Source organism: Aptenodytes patagonicus, chromosome 3 (genome assembly GCF_965638725.1).
Source record: "Aptenodytes patagonicus chromosome 3, bAptPat1.pri.cur, whole genome shotgun sequence".
In the NCBI taxonomy this organism is placed as follows: domain Eukaryota; kingdom Metazoa; phylum Chordata; class Aves; order Sphenisciformes; family Spheniscidae; genus Aptenodytes; species Aptenodytes patagonicus.
Window position 1 is genome coordinate 48,302,850 of NC_134951.1, and position 26,138 is coordinate 48,328,987.

Consider the following 26,138-nt stretch of genomic DNA (forward strand, 5'->3'; position numbering starts at 1 on the left):
CGGCAATTTTCTTTCTAGTATTCTGATGCTCGATGAGGTGACTGAGGAGAACACCTTTACAAGCAGAAGGGTACAGAGACAGGCAAGCAGAGTGGCCCCAAAGCAAATCCCTCGAGATGTATCTGGCACTGAGGGTCCTAGTGCTCCCTTGCCTGCAGCCTCCCTGCTGCAGCGGGAGCCTTGAGTGCCCCATGATGGTACGAGCAGGGCTCAACATTATATTCTGCCAAATATACACAGCTCTGCACATCACACTGACCCTAAAATGCTAACAATACCCTTTGTTTTCTGATTAATACCACTGCCGAAATACTTAGTCCTTCATTAAATGCTGTGGTGTGTACACAGCTGCTCCAAAAAGCTCCCACAAGTTAGATACTTTATTACTCCGTCAGGGGCAATAGAATTGATCTGATTCTTCACAGAAATGGAGCAACTTTCAGTGTCCAGTAGGGGATAGATGGGGTCTATGACCAGGGCTTTGTAGACACTTCACCTCAGGCTATAGGACAGATTAGACAAAGCAGGAAGATGAGGAAGAGGAGAGCCCTGAGTGAAGCTGTGGAGTTCAGATCCGTGTGCCAACTTCTCCAGGTGCCAGCGGTGCCCAGTTGCACTGGTGTGCAACATCAGTGAGAGAACGATCTCTGCCTCCTGCCTGCACTCACCGGGAAGGCTGCTGTGCTCCGACACTTCCCTGCGGTAGCTCCTTGCAGCATTTTGTTTTATTCCTCACTTCTAACTTGTTGTTTATGAGTATTCAGTAACCACAGGCTACAGTGCAAGAGCCCCGTATCTGATACACAGCATGTGTTTGATACTGTGCTGATGCCCCGCTCTCAGGAATTAATGGGATCAGAGAGGTCCCAGGGACCTGGTAAATCTCGTTCCACAATCAGGTTGCTCCCTCCAAAACCTGCTGCACTCCTTTGCCCTCATCCTTAGTGAGGTACTGGCTGAGCACCTTCTTCACAGCTTTTGGGCGACTCCACGCTACAGATGAGGCACGGGTAATGAAGTAAGAGTGGAAGGTGAGAGCAGCAGCCGCTTCATGCCACAGCTCATGATTTGCAGCATGAGGTTTGGTTGAAGTCTTACGACAGGGCAGCAAAGAGACAAAGAAGAAAAGCTTTTTCTCTGCTAGAGCACCTGCAAATCTCAGGCTGAAGATTTATTTCAAGTGGCAGACAGCCTAATAAATCTGGACTGTCACAGCCTGGTAGCTGGTCTCAGCTTTTGCTACTGAAGTGAATTGCTTGCTGTGTTACAGATAAGAGGGATCCAGTTACAGATGGGATCTAAGCTGCTGTGAGGGCAGAGAAAGGTCCTGGGCATCCACATCCCAGCTGCTGCTACTGCTTGACTTTCAGAGGCAAATGATCTATCCTAAAACCTGCGTTTTGAATCAGTGGCCAGCACAAGTGGGGAAGACCTGTGAAGGAGAGGAGAGTGGGAAGGAGGTATTAAACCATTCACCTCCCGGAGCTGCCCCAGGCGAGGTAGGCAAACCTGGTGTTTGTAAGGAAGCATTACTGCAATTTATGCTCTGGAAGTCGATGCTTTGTGTTGGTAGTCCTGCCAGTGCCTTTGCTGGCATTAAGATGCTGTACAGATGCAAGGGAGACAGTAAGGCAAACTGGTTGCCCCAGTATTATTATTTAGTCAGATGTTTTAACATTTGTTCAGCAAGGAGATTGCCACCCTCCTTTTGGGCAAGGACCTTACGCTGTGGGACTGCTGCTCTGGGTGTGGTGCTGGCCAGAGGCTGCAAGGGTCCAGTGCACAGTGATGCCACAGCGCGGGAAGCCCCAGCTGCAGATCCCGTGTGCCTGGGGGGGTGTTGGATACAGATGCCTGCAGACACCCTGGCAGACTTGTCGTCCTGCTCATAAACCAGGTTTTAAGAGGTTGGTTATGACCCACATGGCACTGACCAGACTTGACCATTTAAAAGGTGCATGTCCGAATGTCACATCTTGGTAGCCAGAGTTTAACAACAGCAAATAAAGAACATGGATAAAACACAAGTTCTGTACCCTCATACCCATCCCACACACTTGACTCGCTAGTGGTGCTCTACCAGCCTCTCTTCCTCATGCTTTCAAAGTCTCCTGCCAGCAGGTACTGAATCCATTTGGCCTGGCACTCTGGTAGCCAAGCTTATCTGCGGGCAAAACAGCAAAGAGTGTGTCCTCAGCTCCCCTTTTCCCTGGCTGTGGAAGAAGGCAGTGTCCATCCCTCCAGGGAAGGTGCACAGCCTCGCAAGGCAGCACTGTTGCCTGTGACCAATGACTTGTATTAGAGAGGCTTATTAGACGGCAGTAGTGCCTGGGAACCCAAGCCGCAGCACTTCGTCCAGCGGTGGGTATTGCTTTCTGCTCCTGTGCATTGCAGGTGCTGCAGTCTTGGACTGGTTCCTGGCATACGTTCGGGTTTTCCCACCTTTGCCTCAAAGAAACTCACAGGTGACGCATGCCGGACTGACAGCCACCTCGCGCTCTCACTCAGGGAGGGTGGGAATCCAGCTTTGCATCTTTGTTAAATTACCACTTTTCATTTTTTTGAGTGGGGAAAATAAGAGCTAACAGTGATACACCCACGTGCCTGTCTGGCTGCAAACACACACCGAGCGTGGCACAGTCTGGAACAGTCATCCCTCAGATACATCATGCAGAGCAAAACAAGATTGGAGCAAAACATTGGAAGAGGCTGCCCAGGGAAGTGGTGGAGTCCCCATCCCTGGAGGTATTTAAAAGACGAGTAGATGAGGCACTTAGGGACATGGTTTAGTGGACATGGTGGTGTTGGGTCGACGGTTGGACTCGATGATCTTAGAGGTCTTTTCCAACCTCAATGATTCTATGATTCTATGATTCTAAGATCTATACCTTAAAGTACACTGTTACCTGTAATCTGTTCTAGTGTAGCTGCCTAAAGGAAGAGAGAATAATAGAATAAAATAAGTAGATTTTTCCAGTTAACATAAATCTAAGCCTACTTTGTTATATAGCAAGTCAAGTTTTTCTGCTGTAGTGTGCAGTTTGATTTGGGGGCAGGAAGGCACTAATAAACTCGTTAGTATTACTGGATTCTGCATATTGGTATAAAAACTCTTGATCTTCATTACATTAATCTATTTTTTTTTCTGTAATGTCTTTGGGTTCACTGCACCTCTTTAAAAAAAGCCTGCGGTTAGCACGGCAGGCTGCCCAAGGAGCTGGCAGCGGGTGTCAAAACCACGCTCTGAGCCCGGTGGTTGCGATGGGTCTTTGTGGAGTACCACCACAGAAGCTGTCCTGTCTGTATTTTGGCTGAGAACTAACTAAGCTTTATAAAAATCAGGGCTCGCGCTGAATGCCTCACCTCGAGTTTTGCTTTCCTGTACTGCTGCCAACTGGGTTTGAACAGCGGAGCTTCACGCACCAAATCTCCCCCGGGGCTTCAGGAAATAGGGCCACCCATTTTCTGCTTGTCTCCCACACCGGTAACACCCATGGCTTCTACTCGCTGCCCTCTCTCTTCCAACTGGCTAGAGTTTGGGCAGTGCGAAGCTTTTAACAGCTCTGTTAATCAGTGCAGGTTTTTTTTAGGAGTTGCTCTGCCTGAAGCAAAAGTGCCTTGCCGTGCCCATGTGCGGTGACTGGCTGTCCCCAGCCAAAGTGACACCCCTGCCCAGGTAGGGCTCTCGCTTCATGTCCTGGTGGGGCATCCTCCTGTGGTATAGAAATGCTTTTCTTTCCTTTGAAATAGCCCTTGTCTGCAGAAGACATAATTTAATAGGGTTTTGTGGCGAGGGCTGAGTTTATGAGAGGGAGAAAAAAGGCTTTTTCATTGCCAGCAGGCTCTCCAGGATCCTTTTGAAATAATCGCTGACTGCTGCCAGGATTGGTTTTGTTGTAACGTTAATGATCTCTCTGGGCACCTTGAGTTTTATATACACATCTTTTTAATTATTCAGATAAAAATAGCCAAGGTAAAGCTGCAAAACAGTCATGCTGCATTTCAGTTTGGATTTAGAGAAGAAGTTAATTATAACTTTAAGGACGTACAAAGGTACAAGTACATAGGAAATGCAAAACATCCAGAATTTAAACTACTTCTTCTGTGCTATACAGAAGCACCTATACCTAAGTCCACGTTATGTGCAATTCCAGCAGTTCCCTAGAGTTTACCTTGCACTTTCTGGTAAACAAAACCACGTTCTGAGGTGACTCATACCCTGAGACTGCCCCAAATGATGTAAATAACTTGGTATTCCTTGCTTTCACCAAAAAAAAAAAAGGCTTTGCATGAAACCTCCTGCCTTCTGCACGTGGAAATACTCAGGCTGGCAGCTCGCTGCTAAGTTGGTCACATCTGTAAGTTGTTAATACAGAGCCAGATAAAAGAAGAAGATACTCAGCTGACAGACCTACAGTCTCACGATCCTTTAGTTGTTTTTATTTTATTACAAGCTTTTTGGATGACTGACAACCCTCATAATGTCATGGGGACAGTTACACACTTTTATAGTCAGATCTTTCATGTAAAACTTGCTTGGTAGCCGAATAGCGTTGGGAACCAGCTACAGATTGCTTGCCATAGCCCGGTGCAGTGGCTCCCAGTCTTTGCCCGCTTATAAGTGCTCTCCCTCTCCCATTTACAGCATCCTCCGGTCAGAAGAATTAAGATTTGCAGTATATACTGCTGTGACCTGGTTAGCATCTCAGTTCATATTTGATTAATAATAGAGATATATGACGTTCTTGCAGATTTCCTTAAACAGATTTCCTTTCCTTACCGTATTTACTCGTTTCAAAAGATGCATACAGTCTTCAGATATAACCCTGTTAAGTAAGAGATGTTTTCTGTTGGAAAACAAGTTGTTTAATGCATCTGCCTTAGATTAGCTAGCAACTAGCCTAAGGTGGTAATGACAGATAAAAGCAGTAGCTGCTGCAGACCTTGCAAAACGGGGTAATGTACCATTAGCGAGCACAAACCCTGTCAATCCAGGGCAATAGGACCATAAAATGTGAGGAGAAGATCATTCCAGTGTGACACATTTGTCTACAAATCAACTCCCAGCTGAAGGCAGTGGGAGGAGAACAAGAAGGGGTGGAAACAGGGAGGAGGAGAGCCCCTTCAGAGCGTGTGTCCCTGAAGCCAAGGCTGTGCTTTCATCTTCTGAGAGCTCTGGGAAAAAAGACGGATGGGAGAGACAGCGGCAGAGCCGATGGCCTGCTGTCTGCATCCTCTGAGAAGGCGAACTGAGGAGCACCATAGCAGATAGCAGGATTTTGGCTTATTGTGAATTTGGTTCTGGAAAAAGGTGCTTGTCAAGTAGTCCTGCAGACAGCAGCTTTTTTCTTGTCTGCAGGTAGGATTCAATAAGGCAGAGATGCTGCACAACCCGCATAGGAATGCTGTCCTGCCTAGACAGGCCGTTTGAAGTTTCTTCCGTTACCTGCTGTGAAGTCCTTCAGCCCATGTCGCTTCCTCCCTTTCTCATCCTTTCAGTGGGACATCATCTCATCTGACTACAGCTTCAGAAACTTTGGCAACTAGGCTCATCTGGGGTCTCACGCTTCCTCTGGAGAAGGAAAACACAAGGTGTCTCCAGAGTACTTTGTCAGCAGCCGTAGCAGGGTGAGCCAGATCTCATCCTCCACACACACATTTCTCCTTTAGCGGACACCTTTCGTTGGCAGCTTTGGCAGGACTTTTCTTACTGTGATGTGCTGAGAAATGCTGTTCTGGTGGCTCCAAATTCAAAGGGTTGTGTGTTCCCTGGCTGCAGAGCAGAGGCTTCCGGGCAAGCCCGCGATCAGGGAACCACCCCTGTGTTCAGAAGCTTTGCGCTCTCAAGGAGTTAGATGGTCAGATGGTCTTGCTATTAGGATTTGAGGGGGGGGATTAATGAACCCGGGGGCACCTTTCTTTTTGACATTCAAAGGAAATCTGGTACTGCTTTGTTTAGAAAGAACAACATTGGGGTTTACTGGTTTTTCACGTCCCTGGGCATGGGAAAGACACAATGCTCAGTGTTAGAGATGTTGAGGGTGCAAAACGTTTTAAAACCTGTTGGTAGCCTTCCCAGGTGCCACAGCTGTGCTTGCCCGTTACTTACCTGTGGATTTGTGTTTGCCTGCAGACGTCACTGCCTTCTGAGATCTGTGTTTATACCTTCTACTGCATTTTCTGTCCATCTGACTTCCGCACAACTATCTAACCGCCCGCCTGCTCCAGACACCTCAGTTCTGTGGCAATGACAGGCACTCGGTGGCCGTGGACGTGCCCATCCAGGTCAGGACCTCCTCTGTTACAGCTGGGGAGCGGGGCAGGGAGCACCCTCAAGGGAAGATCCCCCAGGGTGGCCAGGTCCCATTCATTTTGTAAAGCGTAACTTCAAGGTGGATCGCAGGAGGCGAGGCACTGAGCTGCCACTTCTCCAACAGCAGGAAGGCAAAGCTGGGAATTAAGCCCCAGGTTTCAATGCTGGGGCTATGCTTCATCAGAGGGCATTCAGGGCGAATCTGCTAACTTTTACAGTTATTTATGGGAGCTGAATACATTCTTCTGAGGTCTCCTTTTTATTGTATGATTTGTTTACTTTCATTTTTGTATGTCTTCAGATTGTATGTGCTTATTCTAATTCATTAAAATAAACACCAGATCTTTTTCTGTATCTTCTATTATTGCAAGTTTTTATAATACAACTACTGTACAAGGCAATATTAGCAGTTTAATCTCCAAGTTGTTTCACGGTTGGTTTTTTTTTTTAAGTTAACACATCTCATGAGGACACAACAGAGGTTTCAGATTTATTAATGCAACACTAATAGTCTTTGCAATGCTTTTAAGCAGAAAACAATTTTATTTTTTAGAAAAAGTGAATATTGATTATATCTCTGGAGTGACTCCATGTGGGAATAAAAGCACAACAAAATGCAGATCAAAGTATACATCCTGAATTCCTAATGCACTGAGAGGTGGTTGTGCAACTAATGCATGTGTAAGTCAAGACAGGTCAGGTGATTTTACATCCTAGGTGAAATCCCAGCCCTTCTGGCTAGAATAAAACATGACATTTTATATTGCCTCAAGAAAATGGGACGTGTGTCAATACAAATAAAGTGTACTGTTAGCACAAGCTTTAAATGATTAGAATTTTGTCCTATAACCTGGAGGAACCATGGGAAATACAGGCTGATTTTTATGATGAAAACATCATCTGAAAATAATGTTATTTAAATTTGTAGTATTGTTCAGTGTAAGCAGAATCAAATTACTTTGAAAGGGTTATAAAAGCAGTGTTCTACTTTCCGTTAGAAAAGGGGTTGGGGAAAATATGTGGTTATGATGGCAAGACAGTGCATTACATAAAAAGAACTATTTTTTGGTCAACTCATCATGAAGCAGGAGACAATGCCACAAAATTCACCCCTATTTGGAAAAACACAGCTATCCTGAGACAGCACAGAACCGAATAAACGACAAAGTCTGCTTTAGAGGTACTGAGGGATAGTCATACACTAAGTGTTACTGCTCCCTCGCGGGCTCAGCAAAGCCCAGCAGAGGCAGTAAGGGAGAAGAAGTGCCGCCGAGCAGTTAGAGAACTTCAAAGGGGAGGTGATGGGGAAGAGAAATTATGCATTTGGGCTTCTGCATTTTTCCCTTTAACAAGATAATGTCAGTAATTTTATTAAATAAATGCTGACTCAAATCAATGGTGTTGCAGTTTTAGGATACCAGTTGTTCGTACCTGTGGGCATCTTGGGACAGATAGTGAAGAAGTTTTGCTCTAGCTTATGCTCCTGATAAAAGGGAATTAAATGCAAAGAAGTACAGTGGGAATACATCTGCATGCGGCAGGGTAAGAGATCCTCTACACAAACATGGGGAGCACCATGAATGAGGGAGCTGGCAGCTACCCTTGAGTACCAGGTGACCAATATGCAGTTTGAAGCAAGAGGAGCCCACCTTTCCTTTGCAGGACGTCGGCGAGGGTGTAGGCATTTGGAACGAGGCACTGGAGGTGAACATGCAAAAACAAGTGGCATGCTGTGAATACCTGAACTGTTATGCTTCCAGCTGATGCAGAGCCACTCTCCCAACCATCAGTAGTTCCTCTTTGAAGGCACACTTGAACCTGACTGCCCTGTATACCGTTATTTCATATTTCTCGTCTCCATTGGAATCGCATTTATCTTCCAGGCATCGCTCTTCTTCCTTCTACAACTTCTGGTTTTCAGTGCTGTCCCCCAATCTGGGTACTCCTGGGTGCCTCTCAAATCCCTGCAACTACAGTATCAACACTGACGTGATGATTCACGTTCTGTCTCACTTCTCCTCCTCCAGTCTGCTTCATCAGGCTGGCTAATTACAGAAGTCGAGCCTTTTGACTTCTGAACTCTAGACTGCATGCAATTATTCAAGCATTTCTTAGAAGTGTGTGGAAAATAAGCTTTTTTTAAAATTAAAGCTGAGATTTCAACATAATGAAAGAAGTTGAGAAGCTGTTTTCAGAAAAACTTTCTACAAGATAGTATTTATCTCCACTCACAGCCACCACACATCTCTGTTCCCACTACTTTCTCCCTCCTCTTTTCCATTCCCTAGGAACCTGACATGGGGTGTTTGTGGAAACGTATGTAAAGAAATTGTGAAGTTCTGTAAAAACGGCCATGAAATGTCACTGGACAAGGAAGAATGGGCAATGAGATGCTGTAATGAGACATCATGAAAACTTCAAGTTCTGTTTTTATTTAAAAGGAAATTAAATTCAAATCTCCTCTGAGGCTCTCATGCTACTCAAATTGGGCTTGAGTGCAATTAGTGTTTCAGTTACTATCTGAAAGTGCCATTCCACAAGACAGGGTGAGCCAGCCCGTTCGGCCCCTACCCTCTCCCTGGCCATGTTCTCCCACTGCTTACCTCCTGGCTGGCGCTAGTCCTCGACAGTTTTCCCACTGTTGCAGCTCCCTGAACAGAACGACCACCACCAGCACCCCAAGGGGGGGAGGGGGCGGGGAAGAAAAGAAAAAAGATTTACAACTCAGATGAGCATCAGTCTCAGCAAAGGGGGTGGGACTGGGACAGTGTAGACAGATGGGGGAGGTAAGACAACACGATGAGCCACACCAGAGCTGAACAGCTGAGACCACCCAGAACGATGTAGTTTGCTCTGTTGGACTTTTTGGCCAGATCAGCTCGATGCTCCGATTTGTTGTGTTGCAGAAACAAATGGCTGGGAACAGCAGATTCAAGAGTCTAGAACCACAAATAAACACAGAGGCTGAAAAAGATAAGCCCCGAAATACGACCTTTTCCCAATCTCAAGGCAAGAATCACCTCTCGCCTCACTCCTTGTCCCAGGTGCTATAACATTACTTTTTTTTCCTCCTATCACCACTACTCCTGTAAGCATCAAAGCTATGGCTCCATACTCACGAACAACTTGCAACAGGAAAGCCAAAGATTTGCAAATTTGTTTGACTTAAATTCTGTCCATTTCAATAGCACCTATTAAATTTCCACAGCAACTGGGCTAAGAGAAGCGTGAGATCTCTATTGGTTTCCTCTGCACAGATTTTATGAAAAAAGTTTCTGCAGCATGAACACGTAGTATGTATTCAGTGCACAGTACTGAATTTGATTACGCTGTGTCAGATGCACATTTATGAATAATGCAAGGATTAAAAAAATCAGCTAAAAAGCAAGGTGTAGGATATTCTTGCAATGTTGGGGATCTCACTAAAATGATCTCCAGTTCAATCATTTACTTTCTAGCTTAAAAAGAGGTTGTTTTAACCAGAGGGATGAAATAACAGCCAGAATAGTTAGGATACTCCACCAGGAGAGGAAAACTGGGGGCATCCACCAAGGATGGATCACACTGGGACATCTGGAGACATGCCATGAGTACAAGGACCTGTTCAAGCAGTCCCCACTCCTTTGCCCACACCACTCACTAAACAATCCTAGGTTGACAGGGCTCCTGTACATACGTAGGAGCAAAAGGTCAGGTGCTTGCGGTAAGGTTTTTGTCAAAAACAGGGGTATCCACAGACAACCAGGTCCACGTGCTTGTTGCCTATATGCCAGCTGTTGTTAATTAGGTACATGAGCCCTTTTGCGAGCCTGGGCAGAGAACCCAAGCAGCATCAAATGCTTTCTGTGCTAAGTACAATTGAAGTAGCAGTGAAAAAAACAGTTCCTTCCCCAGGCGGCTCACAGTTTAATGAAAAAATACAAGCAAGTGGGAAGAAAGGAAAAGATGAGAAAGCCAGGATAACAGCTAGTTACACAAACATCTGGATTTCGGACTTTTAAAGCAAACAAAAATAGCTGTTCTATCCCAGTTATCTACCTGGTTTTTAACCTGACAGGTCTCCAAACAAATAGGTGAAGACTATCCCCCTTGGTAGATGTTTCCAGTGGGCTACCTCAGGAATCTGTCCAGGTCTCAGTGCTTTTTGGATACTGTTTCTTTCAATACACTGTTGGTAAAATTTGAAACAAACAGTCATCCAGTTGTAATAACTTAGAAGTTGATTACTTGGCTAGGGGAACTCGCCCACATGCCTAACCACACTGTTAGGAACAAAGACCGCTGTTTCTCTGCTCTGGCTCCACGTTTTTCCCCAGTGTCACTCCTCTGCTGAACGCTACGCGCTGCTTTGCACGCATGACCAACGGAGCAGAGAGTCCCATGCAAAAGAAGAACATCAGGCAGAAGCAGAATGACAGTGTTCTTCCTGTGGACAGCATTAGCGAGACCATTACTGAAACGCTGCATCCATTTCCACTGTCATGCTTCAAAAAGGATGTTTACCACAAAATTTTATACAAACTCAGAAACTTAACACTGTAGCGGTAACAGCTGTAGAGATAATCTCAGTCCGTAAGAGAAAATTAAGGGCTGACTTGACTCAAAACTACACCAACTACATTCACAAGACAGAGACAGCTGATAGCAGAGAGGTCCTCAACCTACAAAATGAACATAGAATCATAGAATCATTGAGGTTGGAAAAGACCTCCAAGATCATCGAGTCCAACCGTCGACCCAACACCACCATGCCCACTAAACCATGTCCCTAAGTGCATGTTAAGACATCACTGGCTGGGATCTGAGGTTAGACCACTTCAACTGATGAACTTTTGGAACAATTTACTTATTGACGTAGCGGCTTCTCCATCACTGAACTCTTTACATGAAGATGAATCTTCTTCCCAAAGCCAAGCTACAGCCCAAACAGATATTATAAAGCAGAATTTACCGTCATGGAAGTGATCACGCTAGATAACCCTTTTCAGTCTTAATACCTATGAATTACTGTTATTTCCCTTATAAACAAACGATATTCTTCTGTGCATCATCAGATCCATCATGAAACTTGGATCCCAAGGCAACGTGCAGATGTAGCGAAGCAGCAAGAATGCAAATGTGTAATACAATAACATAGACCACCAAACTTCTACAGCAGAAGAAATGCACAAGTAACAACAAAAAAAAAAAAACCAAAAACCCAGAAGTTTCATTTTCATCTCTGCAAACTCTAAGTTATAAAAACACAGCCATCCCACCTCTCTACCTGTATACAAGCTGAGAGGAAGAGAAGAGAGAAGGAAAGAGATACAGCCACAGACACACACATTTTATTTAGAAAGTCCTATTTCATTGTAGATCAACACTTTTCCTTAACCTGGCACTAGGACTTTATGACTGAGTAGGTACGGCACTGCAATTCTAGGACAGACTGCTGATGTATCATTTCTCTAGCATAAAGCTCTCGTTGCTTAGTAAAATTTTACCTGCAACTCCACTTCCTTTTATTTGGGTAGAGGGAGAAAGCTGAAATAATAGGCACAGATACAAGTACCTTTATGGTGAAGAGACTTCCAACAGCTGAGGCACTCTGGCCTAGGAGACTCTTCTTCCACTGCAGTTAGCTCACATCAACTGTAGAAACAGCATGACCCGACAGAAAAGATATGCTGCTTTAGGGTTTTTTTTTCCCTCCTCTCAGGGAGGAGGTATAATATAAAAACCACAAACACTTGTTTCTAAGTGTTTCGTGTATTTAACTGACTCAGTTGAGTAACTTAAATATCTACGGCATTTTATTTATCATACATTACTGTGTTTTTAAACTCATTCTACATTTAAGCTATTATTCTATGGAGATCTGAGTTTTCGCGATAGGACTGAAAAAGCCAGCACATAAAAGAGCTTCCTCCAAGCTACTGACAGAATAATTTGCATTTTCCTGTCCAACAATTTGAAACTACTTTCTTATAAAAATACTTACTTTTTAAAAGCTTTGCTCATTTCAATCTTAAATGATTCCTGAGAAAACGGGCACTTGTTTTTTCCTGAGACTGCCCTAAAATATTTGGCCAAAAATAGCATAACCATTATTAATGCAAACAGCAAGCTTGTTGTTACAAAAGGTTTTATTATGTCCATCTGGGTAAAACCATCTTTTCTGTTCCTGGTGGCAGTCCATCACCACACATCTCTGACAGTCACACGGTAGTGCCAGCTGCGGCTAAGGGCTGCTCGCTTTCCAACTCTGACAGGGCGTCTGCTGGGCTTGACTGTCCCTGAGCCCCAGATTTCACAGCGTGCATTGCGTAGTTAATGCTTGTGCTTTCCATCCAGCTCCACGACCCCGAGAGGGGATTATACAACATCCCATTCACAGTCTTGACTGAAAAGCCATCTAGACAAGAAAGAAGGCATAAAGCAACTGATGTTCTTAAATACTGTAAGTCACTGCAACACCAAACCCTTTAGAACAGCGAGTCTGAAACACACTTCTTCCTCCGAGCTGGGGAGCAGTGCTTCACAAGCAGCCTTTGTCAGACACCACCACAAGCAGTGGCAGCAGGCATCACTGGTGACAGTGGGTCCTGCTATTGCCAGTAGCAGCAACAGCTCCGTGCCAGGCCACGCACCGTTAGCACGCTATACGGTGAGCCACTGCAAAGTGGTATGCTAGAAACCCCAACTTCACAACACCACATTTGGGTGATTGGTGACATTTTCTGTAGGTGGAGACGTTCTTCAGATTGACGTCACACACTTCAAAATTAAAATCTAAGCATATCTTTGGAAGGATTCTGCAGATTCCCCTTAGGAATAGAAAATATAAGAAAGAGGCAAAAGAATGCCATCAAGGACTCAGCGCAAGTAAAGAGTGGTTTAGCACTCCCTGCTGAGCAGCCCCCTGTTCACTGCATGGCTCTGCCGTGTCCCAGCAGGGTACACGAGGGAAGGCAGGAAACAAACACCCTATCAAAACAAATCACTCCACTGCACTTGCTTCTCCTTTTGAAGGGAGAATGGAAAGAACCACCAGCACGTGAACCGGTATTAGTCATGTTCCTTACTGCATCACTGCAAAGTGCCAGGAGAAGACCTTGCCAAGAGAATAGCTCAACTCATACTTCAGCTTCTTTACAGAGAACTAAAGCAAAGCGAAATATTTGGTGAGAGGGTTTTAAAACATCTGCAGGGAAGGAGGGCAATAGGCAGAACTCTTCCCAGCTCAGCGCTTCGTCTATTTTAAAAGCAATCAAACCGGGGCAATTTAACTATTTCTTCAGATCAGTATCATACTGACTAATGAATCTGTGGTAGGTTTCATCTTCACATTTTTGAAGAAATATTTTAGTAACATAACATGAATAAAGAACATGGAGCAGCAACCAAAAATAACAACGCCTTTTCCCGAGGGGAAGATGACAAAGATGGCAGCAGTGCAGCTCTGGAGTGCCAATACAGTTATTTTCTCAAACCTGACCTAGAAGATATCGACCACTTCAGAGCATACATTCTGCCACCGGAAAACCCTGGCATCTTCGCTTAGGCTATCAAACAGTGGGGCACCTGTAATGGTGATTTTGTTCGAGTAATGTCTGCATTCTTAGGACTCCACTTAGTTTATTTACTTTATGCAAAATCCAGTAAGCAGTAGTGTCTTTAAAGCAGAAACGACACTCATAATATATGACTGGTAACTCACACGGGAAAGGCTGTGTATTGCTGTTAGCACTCACCCCACCTATCTCATCCCCTTGCCATTGCTACAGGGAGCATTTGAATATCTCTCTGCATCCCCATCATCTGGCCTGGAACTTACTTGATTCCAGGAGGCGCTCCAGCTCTTCGGGGGGAACAAACTTCTCCCACTCGTGTGTTCCTTCCGGTACAATGCCTATTATTTTTTCTGCAACCACAATTCCCAGGACATAGGACAACTGTGTTTTATTGATTGTAGTAATGAATAAAGAACCTTCAGGCTTAATTAAAGATTAAAATGCTCAATTAGAAGAATATTTAATTTTTTTTTAAAAATTGTAAATTCAATCACATTAAAACACATAATTTGTCTATCTACAAGTCTACATGCTCATCATAATCAAAACAGTCAACATAATCAAAGTCTTGGATGGTCTGATAACCATTTCCTTGCCCAAAAAACATCTAACAAAGTCACTTATAACGTAACATTGCCCAGGAAATGGATAAATAAAAGGTATTAGGGTATATACAATACCTATCGTAAAAAGAAACACTTTTTTTAATTAAAACCAAAGTAAAATGTGCAATACTGCCTAATTTTTGAGACCGCTGAATGCCGTGCTTGTTTTAATGATTACAGGATCAAAAAACAAAGCCAGAAATGAATTCTAAGTACTTAAGAGAGTGTTTGGTCTCTTAAGTAAAGGATATTTTTAAAGGATATTATAAAGGATAATTTCTATGTCCCCAGCAGGCTGAAAATTAGTCAAGCATTCCATTCGAATAATCTATATTCCTTCTGATGACCAGGAAGATAAATCAAAAGATTAAATGAAAGCTGCTGCTGCTTTTGTACTGGGCCTACCATCCTTCTTTACAAATGAAATAACATCAAGAGGAATAAAACAACACCTGATTATCTCCAAGCATAACTATGACCCTTTAAAAGCAGTCCAGAAGCACATCTGATGCGATGCTAGAGCTGGAATAGAATCTTGTGAGTCAGAAACATCATTACAGTCAGTTTCAATGCAGTCTGAGCCACAGCCATCCATCAACAGCAGCACTGCCACGTTTTCTCTCACCTAGGTGAAAATCGGATGCAACCAGATTTCTTAAGGTCTTGGTGCAAAGCAACACTGCAATGCTAGGTAATGCCATTAACGCTTTTCTAAGGCAGCGTCAGGGAAATAAATGTTCTCCAACTTTAGTTACTGAAGTTGGGAAGATGTACTTGCATCATGGAGGAGAATGGAAGCCACCTCTGGAGCATGGTTCAGACTTCAAGGTGGCAAAATGAATACGGATTTTTTCGCATTCCTTCAAATGAAAGCCTTAATAATAAAAGAGAATAAATATTCCCAATAATGAAAGCAAAAACTCTCTTACCTTTAACACCTGAGAGCAACACTTGATAAACATTTCAAGGTCAGCCACATGCTCCACTACTTCAGAAGCTACAATTACGTCAAAGGTTTCCATACATTCTTCCACAATCTCCTCCAGTGAACTGGACTTGTACTGTATTCTCTTGGTCAGGACCGGATCAAATGACTTGTGTTGATCTGCTGTTCTAATGTTGTCCTCCAGAGGATCAATTCCAGTAACCGAAGCTCCCAGTCTACCTAGAGGCTAATAATACAGAGTATAATTTATCCTCTGCATGAAAACAATTTACTTAAAGGTATCTGCAACTTTGCAATGTACATACACGATGCAGAAAACATCTATCGGAGAACAGGACAAACAACAGTAAATGATGAGCTCTAATCCAGCAGTTTATTTGAAATGTTTATTTAAAGCAAAGAAAATTATATACTGGAATATACACATTTAAATTGCCTTTTAGAATAAATTGTTCTGAATCCATTTTGTTACACCAAATAAAGATTTCCTCCGCTATTACCCTCGGACAGAGGAAAAACAAAGGGGGAAAATCAACACAGTACTTAAAGGGGGGGGGGAAACAATTCTGTATTTAATTACTGTCATTACTTTCTTCAACATCCACCTGTAATGGTAAATCCTCATATCTTTTTAATGGTTACTTAATATATGATTATCTCTGGGACTTTCTCACTGTTGAGAACTAAACACTGATGTTTACTAGGATAGCAACAGGCTTGACTGTCACTCAAGTTTCTCCAGTGTCTTCTTACTCATGGGTTAACACCTCAGCCATCACCTCTTTTGAAACTGAAACAGGCTGCAGAACATGACCACATGTATGTTATTCCAACCTGAAATTCACCGGCTGTTCAGCCTGAGAAGGTGAGGCAGCACACCAGTTTTGCCAGCCTTGTTGGAGAGCAGGCTCTTGCAAGACTATAGGATTTTGCTCAGAATAAAAGAAGAAAAGAAAAAAAAAACACGGGAAGAGATTCAAGCCCTTTTGTAACATCTCGTTTCAGATTCTAATGAACTTCCCAGAGTAACTCAGCCAGATCTGTAATCCCAAATTTGCAAGCCATCCCTAGTCTATTGATAGGATATAGCACTGTTCAAAGCCTGTGTGGCCAAAGAATTCCACCATAAATAGTTACTTCTCAGTCCTAGGTTTGTGTAGACTCCTCAGGAAGCAGCTGTAATGTCAGCCCCTGTACCAGGAGAATCTCTCCTGACAGAGAGGAGGTATGTCTCAGGTGTTTGACATTATTCCATGCTTTTCCCACGAGATCAAAGCAAAGGCGAGAATCCCCACCCCAATATAAAAAACTGAAGATAAGCAATTCAAAGAAATGAATGTTTAAGAACAGGTTTATAACTGAAAATACTTCTTTGGCAATGAGGATTGTCATGATTAAAGTATTCTTGCCTAGGCTCCAAATAAAAAAAAAAAAAGGGGGAAAAAAAAAGAGAAAAAAAAAAGTTGTCACACTGTGATGGCCCAGAAGAAAGCTAGAAAACTTCTACATCATTCTTTCCCCTCTCCTTTTCTTTACAGTGTTTGAAATCTTATTTTTCTGATGAACCCCAGGATTTTAGAATTTCTCCGTCCTTTTCTGCAAACCATCACCACTACGTAAACGAAATATTCTATGAGGTTTGTAGAATGCACTGCACCCCAAAACATTTGGTAACTGATATATCCTAGAAGAGAAAAGCCCCTCCTCAGAGGATTAGAAATTAAACAGTGTAACAGTAAAACATTTCAAAAACTTTGTACGCTTTTTAATGAGAGAAACAGGAGCACACTCTTTCTTACCTCACTTAGCAGTCCACCGCCACAGCCAACATCGAGAATCTTTACTCCAGAAAGTGGGTTTCCCAGATGATAATTACTACTCACGTTCAACAGAGTATCTCTGAAAGAAAAGGGATGTGATTAAGGGCAAACATGCAAGATGGTTTAGCAGATGCAATATGAAGTTACCTTAAGTACTGATAATTGTTTTTCTTTTACAGTGTTTTCTGAGGTTATGCAGAAAGAGTACATATATATATAAAAAAAAAAATCTGTCTTCATAATCATACCTAATAAATGGCACTCTAATATCATTCATAGAATGAAGGGCTGAATATTCTCCTTCTTCATCCCACCACTTATGCGCAAGGAGCTGGAATTTTTTCATTTCCTTTGAATCCACTGACGAGTGTGAAGCGCTGAAAAGTCTCTTCACGGTGAGCCTAAATAATGAAAGCTGAATGTCATGAACCTAATACCGATATTTCATGTCAGCTGAAATATGGGAAAAACAAATTCTGCATCAGAGAATTAAAAAAAAAAAAAAAGACAAAACTCATGTTTCTTTAGAGATTCTAGTTACACTTGATTAAAAACAAACAGATTTTATGCACTGTATGTATAATGTATCTTCCAAAACAGATGACTGCACACCGGTGATTTTTAAGTTACTAATTAGTAAAACAAAAATAGGCCACATCAAACATTTAAACATTTGTGAGATTTAAAAATGACTTCACGTGACACTGTCACAAATTAAAATTAAGTTGTTATAGAAAATGATAGAAATGACAAATCCTTGTCACACAGGATTATTTTAGATACAGTGCTTACATGCTGCTTTTTATTTCAGTCACAGAGACAGGCAGAGTACTGCTGCATCTCAGCTGTATTTTCCAGTTGTAGTTCTGAAGGGTACCTCTCAGGCCTGTCTGAAAAGACAGATCAGCATGGTCACCTGCATAAATAAAAGAAAGGAAACCGAATGTAAAACATCAGCTTTATGAGAGCTCACAGGCAAAAAACCTAGTTTAACAATGCTGCTCTAGAACAACAACACTAACTGTGCAAATCTTTACACGTTTGCTCACTATTGTACTTAGGGAGGGCGTGGGGATTAAATAAAAGAGCATATGCTAGTTTACCATCCCAGTACTTCTCAAAATATGTATGATGACATTTTTCAGAGCCTGAATGAAAAGGAACTTTTCGTGCAGCTGAAATGTTTCAGTTAGTGAAAATTTCACCAAAATGTATACTCTGACCACAAGTTGTGCATACACGCACACACTTACGGCTATCGACACAGGGCTCCGATTCCTGTTTCATTACATACTGGAATAAGAAATATAGGTCTGCACACTCATTTTGTATCATGTGAATTGGTAAGGAAACTTAAGTAAGAAAACCTCACGGACAGTGCAGAGACACCAGGGACACCATCTTAAAAACTGTTCTCCGCGCCTGCTTAGCCGACCTACGGCTCGGCTCTGCCAGGCGTAACGCACACTCACTCACGATCCAGCTGCTGCCTGATCACCAACAATCCCCACACCAGAGCAATACCTCGCGGCCCCCAGAGGATGATTTTAGGCCGCAGTGAGCAATGGAGAGATCTACAGATACCTCTGGGAATACAACCACGCTGAAGGGCTGCACGAGGGGCAAAGGAGGTGACACGGGGAAAGACATCTCCCTTGGGAGAGCTCTTTTGGACGTGTGGAGAGCCCACCAGGGCCTGTCACACGAGGCCTGACTGGCTGGCGTTAGGCTAGCGTTAGGCTGGCTTGGCATTAGGCTTGCTTACAGAGCAGCGTTAGCAGCACGACTGCGAGCACGAACGCGGTGCAACTGGGTGAGAAAGGCTGGTGCGTGCAGCCGCACGCGCTCACCACTCTGCTGTGGGAGAAGAGCGGCGGTGCTGCAGCCCAGCAGACCGCCGGTGGCCAGGCCGCTCCCGCCGAGGCTGCCCGGAGCGGAGGGGGGCAGGCCGCGGCCGGGACGCCGAGCCCAGGCCGGCCGGCGGGGCCGGGGGGCCGCCGCCAGGGTCTGCCAGAAACAACCTCCAGGTCGAAGCCGGTGGGAGGTTTGCTGGGGCCCTGTGAGGGGGCTGGTGAAGCGACACCCCCGTCAGGCCACCTCGGCCGCGGGGGGCGACGCGGGCCGGCCAGGCCCCGTCGCCCGCGGGCACCGCGCCGGGCCGGGGCCCTCCCGCCCGCGCCCTCCGCGCCCGCCTGCTCACCGCCCGCAGCCCCCAGCAGCGCGGCCGCCGCCCGCCGGCGCCCAAGGGCGCGGGTGAGAGCGCGGGCCGCCCCGCCGCCGCCCCACATCGCCGCGGCCGCCGCCGAAGCGCCGCGCTCGCCCCGCCCCGCCCCACCCCTCTCCCAGCGCCGGGCGTGCGGCGGCGACACGGTGCCGGCTGCCTCTCGGGGCGAGCGCCGAGAAGGTTGGTTCCGCCCGGCGGTGGGGCCCGGCCTGGCCCTCGGCCCCGCCAGCGGCCTCGCAGCCCGGCGGTGCTCGCCTTTGGCCGCGGTGCCGGTCGGCGTCTCCTACCGCCGCCCCAGGCAGCGGCTGCTGCCGCCGCCCCAGGCGCTGTGAGGCTTCGCCGCGGGGTGCGGCGGGAGCAGCCGCGGGGGAAGCCGGCAGCGGCTGGGGCGAGGCGTTGCCGCCCCGCGGGGCCTCTCCTCCGCGGGCCCGGCCGGGGGCAACGCCGCCGCTTAGAATAGTTTATAAAATCTATTTATAGGTATTTATAGTATTTATTAGTAAGATTTTATGAGTATTTTATAAAATGTAAGGGAAGCAAAACAAAACGCTGGACAGACCATTACAAGCACCTACTCAAGCTTGTTCTTTTAAAAAAAAAGATTCCCGCTTAAGAAGATGTGGTACAAGCTGCAAGAAAACCTGCCTTATTTACCTTTCCCTTCACAACAGTAAAGCACTGCAGTGTCCCGATGCGTTTTGCATTGCAACACTGCTGATACAGCAGGCTCGGCACCCTTTCTGCCTGCAAGACCCGGCCCGTGTGAATGCCAACCCCTGTTGTCCCATGGCTGCACCTGGAAGCTCCACTGAAAATTAACACAGTGATTTTATTTAAATTTATGTCCCCTTACTCCTGCGTGTGGACCTGATCCTTGCATGTGTTGGAACAAAACCCTCCTTTAGCAGAGGCTTGTTCGGAGGACACCGTGATTCGCTATCAGCCTTTGGTCTCTTTTCTTACCAAGTGACACACTGGACTTGCAGGGGAGGGCCCAAATGACGTTACTCCTCACTTCAGGGAGAGAGGTGATACCCAACAGCCTGCACTACACATCTGTGACGTGGAGCAGAGCTCCTGGGCCCCCAAGATGGCCGGGCTCGAGACAAAACTCCTGAGCGCTTCCTCTTGGGAACCACCCAAGCTGTTTTGCTGCCTGCTGCAGAGCCTGCCATGCCACGGTTTGCAGACAAAGTCCGGGCTGCGGCCCAGGAGGGACAAGGCTGCCTTTCCCCCACTCCCTCGCCCAGGCATTGCTGCCCAGGGCCCCGAAATGAGGTTCAATAGAGGGGTTTGAATCCATGTGCCGCTGCGAGCAGCTCCGGCAGTTCAGAGCTGACAGACACGGGGAGCTCTTCTTCCCCTCCTCTTTCCCCTTGGCGGGCTTTGGCATTTTCAGATTGCCATGGTGAGCTAGTTTAACACGCTTAAATGGTAAAGAATTAAGCCAGTTTTGAAAAATAATCATTTTCTGACACTTCATTGAGCTGCAGGTCTCATGAGAAAGTCCCACGAAAACCAAAGCTGGCTGGAAGGGAGCGCTGCGGAGCAAGGCAGGGGTAAGCCATGGAAGCAGCAGCTGGCAGCGCTCCCCCGCTTTCTGGGCAGGTGACGGCAACAGCCGGGTTCCCTGCACAAAGCCAGGGGCAGGAGCACCCTCCAGGCAGCAGGAAGTTTGGAGGAGTATCACTCATCACGGTTTGACTCGCTCTTCCCTCTATCTGTTTTACTGTTTTACAGTCTGTTTTACTAACTGACCTTGCTCAGTGCTACAACCCTCGCTGCTTGAAATCTGCCCATTTACAGGTCTCCTGTAAATGCAGTACAATTCATCTAGTAGTTAAAGTTTTGTTTGTTTGTTTGTTTTTAAAAAAAGCTAAATAAGGACTACAGAAAGGTCTCAGAAGAAGCTTGTCTCGGCAGCAATTAAATATATGGCAAACCTGCTTAGTGTGTATGTGCACCGCTTCTCTACTCGCCTACCTTCCATCCAGCAAAGCTCACGGTGCAGTGGACTTAGGAGTTGTCAGTAACACCTCAGAGCTACTGAAAAAACAGAGCTCAAAGAAATCCTTTATGCTAAGACACGGTCTCCTTAAGACACAAAACTATGCCTTCCTTCAACGTGTGCTTCTGCATATTACTTATGCAAATTAATTTATTATTTCTCATTTATTTAGCAAAGCAAATGCAAAATCTGGAGAGAGCAAGCCAATCCTTACGTTGCCATTGCTTTTATATTTGTGATTTTTAAAAATTTCGTAACAAGCAATTAAATACATGCACACTGGCAAGTATTTTACTTAACAGGATAAGCGGGTTTTAAACTAGAGGTAGCCATTCCATTTTTCTATTATTAAACACAGACTTTAAGATAACGGCAGTTAAAAGCAGCAGCCTAGACTCTAACCTCTCCCACAAGACAGGGCCTCAAAGACACAACAACAGATTTTTTTTCCAAACCGCTTATTACGCCACATTTCAAGAAGTGTGTAGTTGCTCAATCTTTAAAGTTAGAATATTTTACCCAACTACTCTTTTTTGGCCTATCCACGGCCACAGCCAATTCCTGTTCTCAGATGGCGTACTGGGTACCTTGGGGTACATATTCACATTGGTTTTGTTGTATTCATCCTCAAAACAATTGCATGGAAAACATTTTTCACTTGATTCCACACCATCCCTTATTTATTAAAAAAAATTTTCAAGGGAACTGCCTCCGAATGTCATGTTGCTGCATGACATTCAAAATTTTGTGTCTCGCTCTCCTGCAGTGCACTGAAACATTTTTGCAGTGTTTATTTTAAAATGTAAAAGAATAGAGCGATGACCCGATTTAGACTTTTCCAAAATGATAAATTCTCATTTTTTTATAATTTGCACGTTTTAATTTAAGATCACTTCGGATGTATGGAATTAAAGACTGGATGTTATTTTAGCCTTCACCATTGAAAAACATTCATAAGGGAGTTACTAAAACACAAAGAAGTCTAATGTATGTGAAGGTGACATAGTACCGATGTATTTTTAATTACTGGTGTGCTGAGTATGCTGTTTAGTAAGATTTCCAAAACAGTTAAATACAGAGATCGTATGCTCTTTTTATTGGCATACAGTCACTACCCATATAAGTGCATTTGTGTCAAAAAATAATTTTCATATTTACAGGAAGTGACAGAATTCCAGTTGCTGGCAGAGTATATAAAGCTTTTCATACACAATCTTTTTTATTATTAGACAGAGAATATAAAATCTGAACTGAAAATCAAATTCAATGCATCATGGAAACTGTATTCCTCAATAGCTTTTCTTAAACTTAGTTCTAGCTTCTTTCTCTCAGAAGACATCCTTCTAAGACATCTGAACCGTTATGCTACCTGCTTTTCAAAAAATCCTCACTTTTACCAAAAGCCAATAGTGGACTGAGATTGGATCAATACATCGTTATTTATATCCATACCACTGCAAGTAAAATTAGTGTGTTGCAAATTATGCCTTATTTTGCTAACAGGTATGACAGCTTACTACGTAAAAGGACTTAATTGGGGGGGGTATGTTATTTATAACTAATTATTTATCTGTAACAGTGTTTTGATAAACATGCATGTATTCACCGGCCATTAGCTTGCTTAATAAATGTATAGTTAAAATGTGATTCTTTGTACTGAAGCAGTTTACTTCTGCATCTAATTTATGAAAAAAATTACACTGGCAAAAATGCTGCATAGCTGAATTCTAATTTTAGTTAAATGGATTAATCTGTTCATGAAGACATGCTTTGCAAGTTGCCTGTACTAGTATATTTTTTTTCTTAGAAGATACAGCCATCAAAGAGATCTTACTTTGATGTTAAGCCTTTTATCTTTTTCACAATTGGTATCATACCAGACCTTCTAGGCACAGATCTCCAATCTTTTCCTGAATTAGTGTTCTTCTGTAACAGTCACTGGCCTAGGGTTGTGCATCGTTGTGGTGTTTGGTTTTTTTACCTAGTATTATTTCACACTCTTGTTACTAACAGCAATAGTTCATTTCCTGAAGAAGGAGGTAATCAGTGACCTCTTTCACTTTATGGTGATACTAAGAACAAAAATTTAGTTACATTGCTGTCTAATCAATGTATTAGCTTTACAGGAATCACAATTCTCATAACACTAACAAAAATAACCAGCTTTAATGTTTACTACACATTTAATGCATGTGCCAAAATGTAAAGTTAACCTATTGTCAGTTTTCTAATGCGTACTGAGTGCCATTTATAAATATATTCCATAAAAACCACCTAAAATACTGAGTCTTGTTCCTGTAATATCCCTGAACATCCAGAAGTTCTCTCTGAAAACTGGGTGAGGAATATAGTTCCAGAGCTTAACACTGTCACACAAGATCAGTCAGTCGCACATATTCCTAATGGGGTTCAGTCTGTTTAGGTATAGCTTGTATTACAGCGACCCATATTTTACACTCACAGCATATATTACTTGCTAGTCCAAATAAAAAGGTTATTAAAAATCTATTACACATATCTGAAGAAAAAATAAGAGGTCTTTTCTTTGTACTTCCACCCCCCCAATAGATTAATCTCATCATGTCCATGGATTACATATTTTGACAAGTGTTTTTCAAGTACTTTAAAAATTTGTTATACCAAAAAAAGCTGCCTTTTTTTTAAAAAGTACTTTCTACAATTTAACACAAAATTCAGGTGCAAGAATTTTAAACAAAAAATGAACTAAAGAGCTTTATTGACATCACAGTACATTCAATAGTAATTTTAAGAACATTACAGCTGAAAGAGAATGGCGGCCTGGTTTATATTCTTAATAAGCACTACCGTTCTTGAAAAAATGTAATACAAAGAAATCCTATTAGGTATTTAATTCTGAGCAGCATTTGGAAAAAATACACCTATTTACAGATAAAAAAAAAGGATTCTGGTTTCACCTACATAGCCACAATGTGCCTCTATAATGAGACAAGCCTTTTATAACTCATGGAATTTTTAAACGTCATAGCACTGGTGCCATAAATTCCTCAGTGTTTACGACGAAGAGGAGTCGTTGATCTGAAAAATAAAGGAAAAGGGGGAAAAAGTTAGTAGGAAAAAATAAAAGACCCCCAAACCCATACACACTTTAGGCTTAGTACTTAATAGTTTTAAAAGATTTTCCAAAGTTACTTTTGCCTAAGACAAAAAAAATTAATAAATACCATACTTTATTAAAAAAAGTTCATATGCCGTACACATGAAGACGAATATCAAAAAATAAAAAAAAGTCAGACAAAATACTTAAAAAGTATACTACCTTGATCGTGACTTAGACTTGTGTTTGCGGCTTGCCTTCTTACCAGACCTTTGAGATTTCTCCATGGAGCATGACCGAATATGCTTCGATTTCTTAGCCTTCTTTTCTTTACTGCTTCCTGGTGATTCAGAACTACTCCTCGCACTAGATTCGGAGCCTGACCGTTTTCTGCTATCTTTGGTAGAAATTTTTTTGCTTTCTTGTCTGGAATCCTGTCTTATTATTTTCACACATATTGAATCACTGCGAGAGAAAGTTCTTTCGCTGTCTCTTTTTCTCTTTAATCTACTGTCGTCATGATTGCCAGCCTTACTTTCTTTTTCCTCTTTTTTGGGCTTATCTTTTCTTTTTTCCTGATCTCTCTCCCTTTCTCTGTTCTTTTTTCTGTCTTTATCTACACCTCCGCCCTGCTCCTTCTTCCTTTCTTGATCTTTACCCTCACTTTTATGTTTGTGCCTGTTTCCAGTAGGGCTTCTACGCTGGTCTTCAGTTTTACGTCTATCCCTGCTTCTGCTGCGACTTGCACGGTTAGCTCGCCTGTCTCTTGAACGGCTACTACTTCTACGTCTATCCCAGCTTCTCTCTCTTGAAGGACTCCGATTTCTTCGCCTCTCCCCTCTTTCAGCACTGCGATTTCTGCTAGATCTTCTCCTTTCCCTTATTTTTTCCCTGCTCCTACTCCTCTCTCTCCTGTTTCTGTGGGAGTAACTCCTGCTTCTGCTGCGCCTAACTTTATGTGAAGGCGTCCTACTGCGACTGTGCCTCTTCTTCCTTTTCGGAGAGGAAGAACGCGAAGAGCTACGACTACTACCTGAGCTAGTGCTATAGGATGAACTAGATACAGTGCTGCTGCTGCTACTGCTTCTGCTATTGCTGCTCGTGCTACCACTGCTAGAGCTTCTTGACCCACTCCTTCCTGTCCTGTCTTTACCCTCTTTTTTGAGTTCTGTATCAGGTGCAATTGCATTTGGAGATCTTTTCTTTTCATGAACCATATCTGCTTCAAGTTCTTTTGCCTCCTGTGATGCTGAGTTACTGTTTTGTTCTTTGTTGATAAATTCATTCATCTCTTTTGAAACTTTTTCATTTTGTAGCTTTTCTTCTGGGGGAAAAAAAAAAGTACACAAAAGAAAAATGCAATTAATTTGGAGTAATATGTCAATAATTTCCATACCGTTACTTTTGGCAAAACCAAATTTCCAAGCACCTTTCATAATACTTATAATTAATACACTGTCTGCCATCCTGGAGCACCAGAAGTCCCAAATTCATCAACACACATACTTTTTCCTCCTGCAACCTTTTGACACACCTGATTCTCCCCTTCTCCTTCCTACAACACTCCTCTAGCAGTACCTACGCTTCCTG

The 26,138-nt window shown here is 43.6% G+C and overlaps 2 protein-coding genes across 3 annotated transcripts in view; both read right to left on the reverse strand.

The window, feature by feature from the left end:
- Positions 1-11,621: 11,621 nt before the first annotated feature.
- Positions 11,622-19,528, reverse strand: COQ3 (coenzyme Q3, methyltransferase). Its single transcript, XM_076333282.1, has 7 exons — positions 19,441-19,528; positions 18,033-18,156; positions 17,489-17,641; positions 17,220-17,319; positions 15,404-15,646; positions 14,133-14,292; positions 11,622-12,710 (listed from the first exon to the last, which is right to left on the reverse strand). Exons 1-7 carry the CDS (start codon positions 19,526-19,528, stop codon positions 12,514-12,516), a joined length of 1,065 nt encoding a protein of 354 aa, XP_076189397.1. The 3' UTR covers positions 11,622-12,513.
- A 3,138-nt stretch (positions 19,529-22,666) lies between these two features.
- PNISR (PNN interacting serine and arginine rich protein) overlaps positions 22,667-26,138 on the reverse strand; it is a 30,596-nt gene continuing 27,124 nt past the window's right edge. The window contains exons 11-12 of one of the 2 annotated variants that reach the window (XM_076333285.1): positions 24,771-25,869; positions 22,667-24,529 (exon numbers count right to left, since the gene is read on the reverse strand). In XM_076333285.1, the coding sequence (XP_076189400.1) occupies positions 24,499-24,529; positions 24,771-25,869 (1,130 nt within the window). In that variant the 3' untranslated portion in view covers positions 22,667-24,498. Of the gene's footprint in view, positions 24,530-24,770; positions 25,873-26,138 lie in introns of both variants that reach the window. The other variant, XM_076333284.1, reaches the window with a different exon arrangement.

Bases quoted from the DNA above. Each gene is read 5' to 3' on its own strand.
- COQ3 (XM_076333282.1), bottom strand. From the start codon at position 19,528: ATGTGGGGCGGCGGCGGGGCGGCCCGCGCTCTCACCCGCGCCCTTGGG. The intron at 17,320-17,488 runs GTATGATTATGA...CTTTTCTTTCAG, and splicing joins ATTAGAGTGCCATTTATTAG to AGATACTCTGTTGAACGTGA. The intron at 12,711-14,132 runs GTAAGTTCCAGG...TTTCTTGTCTAG, and splicing joins GGAGCGCCTCCTGGAATCAA to ATGGCTTTTCAGTCAAGACT.